Source organism: Lacerta agilis, chromosome 14 (assembly GCF_009819535.1).
Source record: "Lacerta agilis isolate rLacAgi1 chromosome 14, rLacAgi1.pri, whole genome shotgun sequence".
Taxonomy (NCBI): Eukaryota; Metazoa; Chordata; class Lepidosauria; order Squamata; family Lacertidae; genus Lacerta; species Lacerta agilis.
The window spans coordinates 20,645,619-20,659,031 of NC_046325.1; the positions used below are offsets into that span (position 1 = coordinate 20,645,619).

Genomic DNA, 13,413 nt, shown 5'->3' on the forward strand with positions numbered 1-13,413 from the left:
TGCTATTTGTAAGGCCTCATTGGACAGCCACGTTGCTTTCTTGCATTTCTTTCTCAATGGGATGGTTTTCGTTGCTGCCTCCTGTATAATGTTACAAGCCTCCATCCACAGTTGCGCGGTCAGGCGAAGTCCCCCCGCACCCCGGGGCAGCCCCTGAGGGAAATAAAGACTCATGACAACGTTCTATGGGATTAAATTGGCCACAACTTTATTAATATTTTAGATGTAGGAAGACCTTGGCTCAGGCATTGGGCGTTTATCCTTCCCAGCCCCCCAGCCGGGGTTCTGGGTACCTTCAGGGTTATCCAGCATGATTGGGAAGTGGGCTAGTCTGGAGAACATATGTTCAAGCAGATAGCCCACCCCCCTATGTTCGCTGCCGCTGGAAGGGGAGGGCATTGACGACCCTGGGCGTTTGGTCAATGCCTCCCCCTGAGACCCCTTTAACGGGAACCCTGTTATCGCCGCCACAATGGGGGCTGGGGTCACCGCCCCACGCCCCCCCCAATCCTGTAAATGACTAAAGGATTCCGCCCAAGGCCTGCAACCGCCACCCGAGACCGCAAAATCGCGGTCTCGCCGCCAAGACTACCTACACCTGAAATCACACCTCCGATTCTGCCATCCATTGCAAAAGGCCATGCCTAATGTCGCTTAAAAATTTTCGTTGCTGCCTCCTGTATAATGTTACAAGGCTCCATCCACAGTTCTTCAGGCACTCTATCCACCAAATCTAAATCCTTAAACCTGTTATTCACTTCAACTGTGTATTCAAAAGAAATTTGATTTAGATTGTTATCTTACTGGCCCAGTGGTTTTTCCTACTTTCTTCAGTTTAAGCTGGAATTTTGCTATAAGAAGCTGATAATCTGAGCCACAGTCAGCTCCAGGTCTGATGGCCTAGAAAACCATATTATTCCATAGCTGTGTGTGGGGGGGGGGGGATCTCATGGACATAAACAGATCTTACATTCAAGGCTTTTTCTTTCCTATCAAGTAGCTTTGTGACAATGTCGTGTTTCCCTGGTTGGTATGTTAGCCATAGGACTTTCACTAATAAATCATCCACTTTTATGTCACATCTCCTAAATGAGCAAATTTTGGTCTGGTTGTCTCCCACAACTGACTTCCCTGATAGACCCTATGTATTGGTTCAGTCGACAATTCTGCAATCTTCAGGGGTGCTGATCACATCTTCACTGCTGGCTAATATACCAGGAACACCTTTTTAAAGAAAGAAACAGGAGGAAATCTTTACTTTTTCATCTTCTATTAGAAAGCATCCTCATAATATCGAGTTTTTGCCAGCGCTTGAAAATTCATCATTTATCACTCCCCAAGCTCCTTCAACTTGGTGGAAATGTATCTTACTGCGACACCGTCTTCATTGATAGATTTACATACTTCTGAACCTATTGTTGTCCAGTTTTGTGTGATGGATCCGAATTGGGATAAATAGGTTTTTGACCCTTTTACTGAATCAGATGGAGGCTGAGTCACCTCCAAGTAAGCAGAAGGGATGACGCCTAACGAGTTAGCTGCCAGAGGCCAGGCTGCCTACCTGAAAAATAACTATTATTCAGGTGTGACAGGCTGTTCCTCAAAGACCTAATTTCTTATGCTATGCTGATGACCTGCAGTGATGCTCTGGGTGTGGCTCTGAAGACCCGTAGTTTTAAGCGGGCAGTTTCTGGTAGAGAGTGATGGTACAGCTTCCTTACATGAGTTCACTGTCTAGGATAGTAAGCAAACTTTGCATGATGATTCCTGAGATTGAGAACCCAGTTTTTGTCTATGTTTGGTTACAACTGGATGCAATTTTAAATCAAGTTGATGAACTGAACCTTCAAAACTTCGTTGTTTTTAAGCAAAACTGCCAATATTCTATAGTATTTTATGAATTAGTATTAGAATGATTTTTTTATGGTGAAACTAAATTAAGGGCTTTTTATTTCTAAAAATGTCTGGACTGGCTACTGCAGTGTGTGTACACACACACAACTAGTGCACACCTCTCTGAAAATTATGGTTGTATTCACCACTCTGAGGATTCAGACATTTTACCCCTTTCTATATATTTGAATGTAGCTCCATCCCTTACTCAGAAATCTCACATTCAACAACAGTGCGGGAGAGACAGTACAGCTTAATGATAATGGCGAATTAATGGCAGGATTTGATGTGACCAACTGGGTAATGTTTCCAAATCAATCTTTTGTCAGAGTCAAAATTGGAAGGCTGGATCTTCAAGCTCCTCCAGGCAAGGAGTTAATCATTCAGGATGAAAGCATCGTGTGGCATAGAACCTTTAACCAGGTGAGCTAGGAAGACTTTTAAATATGTTTGTTCCTAATAATTGGAAATAGGTTGTTCAAATGTGCCTGATGACTCCCCACCCCAATATTGTTACATACACTCCAATCAGTGAACCCCATTCTGCAATCAGCAAAAGGTATCAAGACTTTCAACTTCCAATATGTACCCTGGGTTGGTTTAATTTAAACAGGGTTACAGGAGACTCCAGAAATGCTTGTAATGTAAGGCTAATCTGTACATATATTCACAATAAGCTTAAGAAGCATAATTTTGATTGATTCCCCATCCTTCCTCACATGATCCCAGGGATGGTTACAGATAAAACAACAGCCAATCAATCAATGTTACATTCACAATACAGAATAAATAAGAACAAATAATGTAATTGTACACAGAAAATAAATAAGACAGGGAATAAATCAATAGCAGCAGGCCTTCTGAAAGAAGAGTGTTTGAACTGCTGCAAAAGAGTAAATGTTTGGCAGCAGAACTACCTAGGAAGGGGGATTCAAAAATGGAACATTAACACTTAGATGACCCAGGTGTGTGCTGCTTATTCAGTCTTCACCTACTAATGTTTTACAAGTAGAGTTTCATAAAATACAAGCAGGAAAATATATGGGGATATCACTGCCCATCATATCTTCCCAGGCCCCAATGGGAATAGAACCACAAATATCACAGCATTGTATTTTCCTACTAGGGAATTCAAGTCTTTGTCTCTTTCAGAATCAGTTTTCTGGAGTGCTAATCATTTGATCACTTTCACAAACCCTTCAGTATCATCTCTGGGCGTCAGAGGGCATGTGAGAAAGAAATATGCCTACTTCTAATCAATAAATCACATTTCCTTGGCTGTCCCTTTAGTTACTCAAAGGTTTATCATGCCAAGCAAAGGAGCACAGGAAAAGCTTCTCCTACAGTTGGACCCCCCCACACAATTTTTTTCATTTTATTTTTTTATTTTACTTCCAGTGTAACATATTTCTCTGGGTATTTTCCTTGGGAGATCATTCAGACTCATTCCCCAAACCTATTCCCCAAAATACTTTTTTTTTCTTTTAAGTAGCTGAAAAAAGTAAGCCACGCTTTATGGTTCCAAGCATTTTAGTATTTCATTAATTAATTTATAACCTGGCCTTCATCTCAAAGGGGCTCAATGTGGCAAATAATAAGTGATTTAGAAAATCATAATATAGATGCAGACTGTGCAAGGTCTCAATTTAAAAAACTTGTTGGCAGAAGGTCTTCAGCAAGCACCAAAAAGTCAAAAGGCAGTGTCTGTCTAATATTCAAGAGTAAAGAATTCCAATGAGTAGGTGACACCACACTAAAAGACAGTTCCTACATTGTGTAGAATGGAGCTCTTTATAAAATGGTATGTGCAGGAGGCCCTCACATGCAGAGGACAGTCATCGGTGGGTATATAATAGGTAAGACAGTTATCATGGTAGAGCTTTATGCAAGAAGACCAGCACCTTAATCATGGGCCAGCAGCAAATTGGTAGCCAGTGCCATTCTCTCAGCAGTGGCGTGACTGGTGTGCCAATATTGTGTCCCAGTAAGTAGTCAAGTAACTGTAATTTGCATCCACTTCAGCCTCTAGACCAGCCTCAAGGGTACCCCAATCTCCAGTTGATGAATGTTTTCAAGGTTTCCAGTATGTACCCTGGGTTGCTTTAACTTGAATGGGGTCACTGGAGATCTCATATTGTCATATTATTATTATTATTATTATTATTATTATTATTATTATTAACAACAACAATTATGAGCCACTTTATACACAAACAAAATCTCATTGAGGCTTAAGAAGATAAAGTTCTGTGACATAATAGGAGTTATAACCAAGGGGAAGAAAACAATGCACAATTCAGAATACATGAAATGTTCATGGGCCATGTGTAAGAAATGTAAGAACATGTGAACGAAATGGCAGAATATTGAAGGAATCATGAAGGAAGAGTATACATGAATTGCCAACAGTTGTTCCATCTCATAGTACCTAGTTTTAGAACAAGCACACAGAGAGAGAAAGGGAGAGAGACATACACTTTCTTCAATCCCTAATTTTTCTATATAGGTTCTTCCTATTTCTGTGGTAATGACAAGTGTCGCCCTGGTCACAGAAGAAAAGAGGAAAGAAGGGAAGCCATTTGCTGTTATGATTGTGTTCCATGTCCAGAAGGAAAGATTTCTAACCAAACAGGTAGGAAATAGTTTGTCACAGGGGTCAAGTGCATGATGTATCATACAGTTAGCCCCCAAATTCCAACTCAACTCCTGAGAAAAAACAAATAGCAAACTCCATGTTGTAGAGGGAGGCAGAGCACTGCAGCTGAGAAGGAAGCGTTTTGTGAGTCGATTCAGCTTAAATAGCCTGAACAGACTCTCCTTCCTTTGTGACTGTCAATGTCTCTCACCTTGGGAGAGACCATCTCAAGTCTTCTACATAAAGGCAGGAGGTGTAAAATGGCATTGTGCAAATGTTCAAGGGTTTTGAGTACACTTTAGTACCTTTACACCAACATCATAGAAATTTCCTGTTCCAAAGTACCCAGTCCATACACAAGGTATGCAACAGACAAAGCCCCAATTCTCTGTGCTCATAGTGATGTTTTGACATTGGCTGTTGTGATCAGGACCAGGACTTACACATATAAATATACAAGAGTTATAGATAAATACTGAATACAAAGTGTACAAAATATTTCACATTATTCAATGTAACATCTTTTGTCAATTCCACTTTTTAGATATGGATGCTTGCACTAGATGTCCAGAAGATGAATATCCAAATCTGGATCAGAGCCAGTGCATTCCCAAAGTTTTAACATACCTCTCTATGAAGAACCTTTAGGGATGACTTTAGTTTTCTCTGCTATTGCTTTTGCTCTCACCACAGCTTTGATAATGGTAATATTTATTAAGCACCCAAAAACACTCCATAGTCAAAGCCAATAATCGAAGTCTAACCCTATGTTCTTCTCATCTCACTCCTCCTTTGTTTCCTCTGCTCTTTCCTTTTTTATGGGACAGCCTGGACAGGTCAGTTGCTTTCTCCAACAAAGTGCTTTTGGCATCGTATTCTCCGTGGCTCTCTCCTGTGTTTTAGCAAAAAACCATCATTGTGGTTCTGGCCTTTATGGCCACCAAACCAGGATCAAGGATGAGAAAATGGTTGGGGAACAGGCTGGGAAAATCTATTGTACTTTCTTGCACCTTTGTTCAAACAGGAATTTGTGCTTTTGGTTGAGTACTTCTCCACCATATGCACATACAGATATGTACTCCCTGGTGGGCAAAATCATAGCAGAGTGTAAAGAGGGCTCAGTTTCCATGTTTTATGGTGTCTTGGGGTATATGGGCTTCCTAGCTGCTGCACTTTCACTGTGGCATTTCTTGCTAGGAAGTTACTGACAGTTTCAATGAAGCCAAATTTATCACTTTCAGCATGGTGGTCTTTTGCAGTGTTTGGATATCATTTGTCCCAGCATATCTGAGTACCAAAGGAAAATACATGGTAGCTGTGGAGCTCTTTGCTATCCTATCATCTAGTGCTGGGCTACTTTTTTGTATATTTTCCCCCAAATGCTACATAATTGTGTTGCGGCCTGAGTTAAACAACAGAGAACAATTAAAATGTAACAAAGCCTAAAGAATAAATGGCATGGTATCTCCTGAGTTTGATGAGTTTGTTTTGGTCTACATTTGGCAATTATCCATTGGCATTTTGAACAAACATGGGGTACTGAACTTGTCAAAACTGCACTGATTGTACACCTCTTATGATATAATAATTGCCATGCCCCAGCTAGAGGAATCATCTTCAAGGAGGCCCTGATGCGCCTCAATGCAAATGTTACAGAGGAACAGACAGTGTCAACTGAAACTGAGAAAGAGAGAAGATACAGGCCTTCGGGGGTCTTGGAACTCCATTTTATAATATTCTTGCAGATTAATTCATATGCTTAAGTGATAAGACTTAGTGTAATAATATTATATAATTTCAAAAAAGTGTCAACTGTTAAGTAAGCTTAATTTTGTTCCTGTTAGAAGCTAAAGGGAGCCTAGGAGGCATCAATGTATCAGTAAAACTTGTAGCCTAGTGTCAACAATGGCGTGTCTATGTTTGGAGAGGCTTCCAACTCAGTTTTAGTAGGTCTGTTACTGGACAGTCTGCCACATCTCGTTGACTCATAATTGTAGATAAACAGTAAAGCAGAATTTCACTCAAACTGTGGTGACTGGATGAGGGCCCACATGTGTGAATAAAAGTTAGTGGTGAGGAATGGTCACAGAGTAGTTGTTGGGGGAAAGCTATTTATTTAATTTATGCACCACCCTTCATTCAAGGATCAGGGGGCAATTTAGAATTAAAAAAAACACAAAAATGCTCAACAAAGTACCTTGGCTGGAGCAATGGTAAGGGACCTAAGAAGAGGCCAAGGTGGGCTTTGGAAGCCTGAAGGGAGGCAGGAATAATAGCAGACACAGGCATCTGGAACAAGCTAAACATGCAAGACAGAGGTTCATGTAACTGGTGCAAATTACTGAAGGAGACCTGCATATCTTTGTGGAAGCCTTCAAAAAAGAGCTATTGCCAAAATGAGATATATTTGTGAAAATGATGTGGCATTTGTTTCTGGACTAGTCTGGAGGCCATAGCTTCAATCCTGAGAAAAAGAAGAATGACTACAAAATAAAGGAAGCAATGACCACATTGAAAACTGTTTCCGAACCCTGGATCCAGTCTTGAATGAAGCCTAGGAGTTGGGATGGGATGGAAGTATTATTAAATCAATTGGAACCATTAACGATAGTATGTTATGTACAACAGCAGAGCACAAAACAACATTAGAAACAATAAAATAATAAAGACCGTGACTAATTAAAGAGGAGGCTTTAATTAACAGGCCAGTCACCATCTATCAGCCTAACTGACCTCATGCTGCTGTTGTGAATATACAGATAGATGTATAAAATGGCTGCAAAGGGAACATAGTGCTTCTATCATAAACAGCACATGTTGTTTATTTAAGCAGACTGATCCATTTTTGTTCTGCAAAGAGTCCTTTTCTGCATCTCCTACCTCCCAGAAATTAATACAGCTCCAAGGCTTCAGAAAAACTTAATCTGACCTGCATATTGCAGAATCAACATCCACATGTCAAAGGAGAAAGTCATTTTGTGACTACTGTATATACCCGAGTATAAGCCGACCTGAATATAAACCGAGGCACCTAATTTTCCTACAAAAACCTGGGAAAGCTTATTGACTCGAGTATAAGCCGGTTCACCTTTGCTGCTGTGGAGGAGGAGGAGGAACGAGCAGCCCGAAAGCAGCCCTTTGGGCTGCTCCTTCCTCTTCTTCCTTTGCCAAGTTTGCATTTATGTGAGCAGTTCAGGAATGGAACAAGCTGCCTGGGGAGAGTAAAGAACCGCCGTTCTTGTACACTTCTTAAGGAATGGTTGACTGGGGAGAGCGGGTGGTGGCACGAGCGGAGAGAAAGGGCTTCTTTCTCGCCGCCCCCACCGCCCGCCTCACTCGAGTATAAGCCGAGGGCAGCTTTTTCAGCACAAAAAATGTGCTGAAAAGCTAGGCTTATACTCAAGTATATACAGTATTCGTTTTCTATTTCCTTGGGACAAACTATATCATTTAGGGGAAAACTCATCTAGTGCTCAAGGCAAGGGCCTTGCCTTGCCTTTAAGTAAATCTGTCTCAAGGCACCTCAGCATGACTTTGGCACATCTTTCTATACAATACGTTAAGGAGCACAGCCAAGAAACCACTTATATAAGAGCCTGGTTGAATTGTGCTAGGATACTTGCCTATTAGGATATATGTTAATAAAAAGACAAGTCATTATCACATATTATTTAATGTTCATAGAGGGAGGAAAATAAAATGGCAGAGTTCTTTTTCAACTTAAATTCATTAGAATTTGTGCATATTTTATGTTATTACTGATAAGTTTCTCTATTTACAAGAGAATAGAAACCACATTGAACAAACACAAATGAATGTTCTACTTTGATTTTGGGAAAATATAATACCACACCCTCCAACACGGTGATAGTAAAACCCAGGACAAAATATTATTGGACAACATATTTCCATTTTTTCTTGTGAAAGAATGGTGGTGTTTTTGGTTGCCATGATCTGACATGATTTGGCAAGACAATTCCCCCAAGGGATGGTGCCCCAAAATTTGTGTGTTTGCGGGCACTGTGCAAGATTGCACGCCCCCAACCCCTAAAAAAGTGGGGGTTTTAGAAAAGGAAAGTTGTGGTGCAAAATCATGCAAGACCTAGGTGACCAAAAATGCCACTGGTCTCTCATGATAAAAAATGGGATGTCACAATTTTTCTGGGACACTTGCTGGGTATACAATACAAGTTTAGCAGACTGTTCAACTCCCACTGTTTTTCCAGTTGTTTTTCTGTATGTAGCAGAGAGAGCAAATTCTGCAGGTGGGGAATTGATTATCACCCCTATAATTATGAGCATATAATTACCCTGTTGAACAAATCCCAGCAAATGTATGTTCAAGGCCTGGAGAAAATAAACCACAACAATAGAAGTACTTATACGAGTCTTCTCCAATTCTCAGAGCTGTCCCAAAGCAGAAAGAGCAGGCAAGGCCCTGTCATTCTGAGCTCTAATAGATTTAGGATAAGTTTGCAGTCTTTGGGTGTGCTTTGGTTTCTTCCAGACTAAACATATTTTGAGTTGCTTGAACGATCTGCACCTCACTGAACCTGTTTCTCCCAGCAGTGCCTCACTCTGGTAAAGAAAATACAACTTCCGTGTGCAGGTAGAAAAATTTGCACAATCTTGCAGTCAAGAACTGAGGTGCATTAAAAAGAATTTTTAAGGTAAAAAAACCCCAATTAAATACATGAAAAGGAGCAGAGGAGATGGATGCAGCCACCCTCTTACTCCACTGATCAATGTAAGAAGGGGGTTACATGTTGTTCAAATTAAGTTGAAACAAGACTCATCTGAATAAAAATGACATTGAAGAAAACAGTGGCATGTGTGTCTGGAAGGAGCATTTTGTCCCTAAAATGTTGATGTTATTGATACTGCTGCTTGGTTTTCTCCCTCATATTGTAGCAAGAGCCATTCCATTCTTTCCAGCTTGAACACCCGTTTTGACCAATGCAAAGTAAGTAACGTCACTTCACAGGAATTTTCTCAGCCAGGAAATATTGTCATTGTATTTATTGCTTCTCGGTTCTACATGATGCACTTGCCTATAATTTCATCTGAACAGCCTCTTTTAGCACCCCAAAAGGAACTCATGTAAGTCACCCTCTTTTCCCTCTCTGTAGAATTAATGTTTTTATCTCAGAGAAATTGCTCAAGATTCATTTGTGTAAATAAAGCAAATAAAGGAATATAGCACAAGTTTACGTGTTTTCAGATTCATTTGTAAATAATGCACATGATAGCCCTACCCTGGAAACATTCCTTTTTTATAAAGAATTTATTGGTATTTTTCATAACAAAGAATACCATCACCCACCCACATTTATACAAAACAAATACAAACATAACCACGATTCTTCTTCTTGTTTACACACACACAAAAAAAAATTCTAGTTCCGAATCTTTACAATTGACTTCCCCTGCCTTCTCTCCTTCGGTTCCAAATCCAGATTCTACTTTAATAATTCATCTCTCTAAAAATTGAATTCATTTAAAGAAAATTCAAATCTAAACAATCATCTTAATCCATAATAATTAATAACAAAACTTTATATCTTAACAAATTATTCTTATATCAGATCTAAGCAAACTTCTTCTATCCCTTAAACTGCTGCTAATAACAAAAAATTCAAAATATCCCTTTCTTGTTAGAAAATAAAATAAAACTTAATGTCTTAACCCTCCGATTTCAGATTACCATAACAAACCATTTATATTCTGCACTTAATACACTTCACCCTATCCCCCCTCTATCCATTGTCCTTCTCCATCTTACACCGGAACCACTCCTCAAATTGTCCTCTTTCCTTATGCATCCACAGATCCAGACACAGTCCCCAACAGTCCTTGCATCGAACATCAGGGTACACTGTTCATCTTTTTCAGCTTCTCCCATTCAATGCTGCATTCTTCTTCTTTCACCGTCCCGGGGCTGCCACTGCCGAAGGACGTTTCTTTTTCCGGGAGTCGCCAAGCCATCTCTCTCAATTCTTCAATCACCCCTTCAGCTCTTTGCCAAGGCTCTCTTCCATAATGTCAAATACCTGAAAGGTCTCCTCTGTGGGAAGTAAATTTTTCTTCATATCCCCACTCAAAACCTTCACTTTCTGATTAAGCAGTTCCAGTTTCAAAATAATAATCCTTTGTTCATCAGTTAGTCCAGAGTTCAAAACAAGTTCAAAGACAAAGCCCAACATGGTAAGATCGGGCATAGGTATCAAATTTCAGTTTCTATTTCGATGTTTTCCATCTTATACAGTAGTTTTCCACTTCGGCTCAGACTTTTCGCAGCCATTTTCCCTGAAACCAGGGCGCAAAGACCATAACTTTAAAGAGGGATATTCTCCATCCTCTTCCTCCCCAAAGGGAGATGTAAATAGTCTCACTTATAAAAAAATCCAAACATTGTAACCATCTTGGTAGCAACAGTATCATAAACCGTTATTTTCTTGCCGCCGAAGGGAGGGAGGCAGACTTCCTTTCCCTGAAACCTCCCGGATCGTTAAGTCCACAAATTTAATCCAGTCAAGTACTCACAACCACCGGGCTTCATTTCCTTTCATCTTCTACAGGGAGAACGTCGTCGCTCGTCACGGCCAGCACTCGCCGCTTTTCCGCCCGGTTGGGGCATATCCCCTATGGCCCAGGTCCGCGCTCCCTTCACCCCCACTCCCCCTTTACAGGGGGAACGAGGGAAGGTACGGAGCCTAGCGGGCCCGCCGGGGAGCCCGAGGCGCGGGACGCTCTTCCCGCGCCTCACCGGAGCCCCGCTTAGCGGTAGCGGGGCTCCAACCCCCGGGCTGGACTGGGTCGCCTCGCTGCCGAGGCAACCCACGACCGCCCGTGATGGCGACCTCGCCGGAAGATGGAAACATTCCATTGGATGTCCATGAGTTGTAGACCAGAAATACTTCACAGCTTTAGAATCTGTAGAGCATATGAAAATACTTTTTTCTGAAGTGTTCATAAGAATATAAGTCTATCAAAAAAATCCTTGCAACGGCTTTGTTGCAATGGATTTGCAGTAAAGAACACCTTACACTGCAATTTGTAATACAGGAAATATTCTGTGCACAGCAGATCTTCTAATGAATGTAGAAGATTGTTGCTACTAAATAAATATCAGCCTGTGTTATTTCATGGAAGTGATAAAAAATACGAGAAGTAATTTTCTGTGTGCTTATTTGGGTCTCCCCCCCCCCAGTCTGTTTATTATATCAAATCTAATTTGTATTGCAGTGTGGTACCAAAAAACTACCAGGAGGTTCTTGCCTTTGTATTTGCTGTAGAGGAGATAAACAAAAATCACCATATTTTGCCTAACATCACGTTGGGGTTCCGCATCTATGATAGCATGCACAGGGTTGAGGTTACTTATAAACTCTCACTGGACCTACTTTCTCCAAGGCATATTTCAGCTCCAAATTATAAATGTGATCGCCAGAACAATCTGATGGCCATTCTTGGGACAAAGTCCACTGAGCTCTCCTTCAATTTGGCCACTATTATAAACATGTACAAGATTCCTCAGGTGAGTGTTTTTGAGGGTACTGAGATTGTGTGAGATATGAGCATCCAAAATGCTAAGTAAAGGGCTAATACACACAAGGGCTGCAACATTCAAACAAAGAATCTTGTAAGGTCATATACCTTGTGCATGAGGCAGTTGTGTAAGTTATGTCAATTTATAACAGTCTTTTTGTGTTAGAGAAACTGAGCAGTAGGTCTGTTCAGTTCTGCTGCAGTCTGCCTCAAAGTTATTTGTTCTGTAAAGGTTTGTGTCTTATTGATAAGCGGAGAGGGGGCTTGGAGGAGCATTCTCCCTTTCTGTAGGATGAGCTCCTGCACTTCTTTGGAGAAGAATATCAGACAATCCCTATGATATTGAGACACCTTGCCAGGAACCAGTGGATTACGCCCTAAATTATGTTTATTTAGATTATTTCAAGTTAAATGCATCAAGATTGCCTTGGCTTGAAATATCCATTGATGTGAACTAAATGAAACCAGTTTAAAATGCATCTAACCCATTGCTTCTAATGAGAAGGTCATCTAAATATATCCTGCTATGCATCTGCTGGTGGTGGAGGTGTTGGTAGTAGTAGTAGTAGTGGTAGTTATTAAATTTGTATACTGCCCTTCATCTGAAGATGCATCATTATTTTTCCCTGGTAAATGAAACATTCATTTAACCCAAAGCAGTGGCTGTGGACAAAAGAAATCCATATTAGCAATGCACACCCTTAATCCACACATTTTCTGTGCTATTCACATCATATATGTGTTTGCTTTTAGCTCACCTATGACTGTCTTGACTCAAGGATAACTGACAGAAGACTGTACCATTCCCTGTACCAGATGGTCCCTAATGATGTCCATGAGTACAATGGATTGGTTAAGTTACTTTTGCATTTCAAATGGACATGGATTAGTGTCTTTACTATGAAATACAAGATTGGAGAAATTTTTTTGGAAGCATTATTCCACAGCTTACCCTGAATTACATCTGTGTTGATTTTATACATAGGATATTGCCATTGGCTTATATTGATGGAATGTCAGATTTGCTGTTCATTGAATTTAATAAAATTTCAATTGTCATGACAACCAAAGCCAATGTTTTTGTGGTCTATGGTAAATCCGTGGTGATGGACATTTGACTGTGTATCTTCAAATGGCACAACTTCCTATAGGTAAAGTATGGCTTGTGACAAGTCATTGGGATTTCAAAACCACCAATGAAAAGAGGTGGAATATGAGCAATTTGCAGGGTGCCTTATCTATATCTCTACACTCAAATGAACCCCTGGGATTCAGAACATTTCTTCAGAGTCTAAATCCTTTTGAGGAACAACAAAACGATTTGATCAGGATTTATG

General features: G+C 40.5%; 1 protein-coding gene across 1 annotated transcript in view; it reads left to right on the top strand.

Annotated features, from left to right (window-relative positions):
• Window positions 1-2,166: 2,166 nt before the first annotated feature.
• LOC117057608 (vomeronasal type-2 receptor 26-like) overlaps window positions 2,167-13,413 on the top strand; it is a 21,687-nt gene continuing 10,440 nt past the window's right edge. The window contains exons 1-2 of the mRNA XM_033168451.1: window positions 2,167-2,316; window positions 4,400-4,525. Coding sequence (XP_033024342.1) covers window positions 2,167-2,316; window positions 4,400-4,525 — 276 coding nt within the window. The remainder of the gene's footprint in view (window positions 2,317-4,399; window positions 4,526-13,413) is intronic.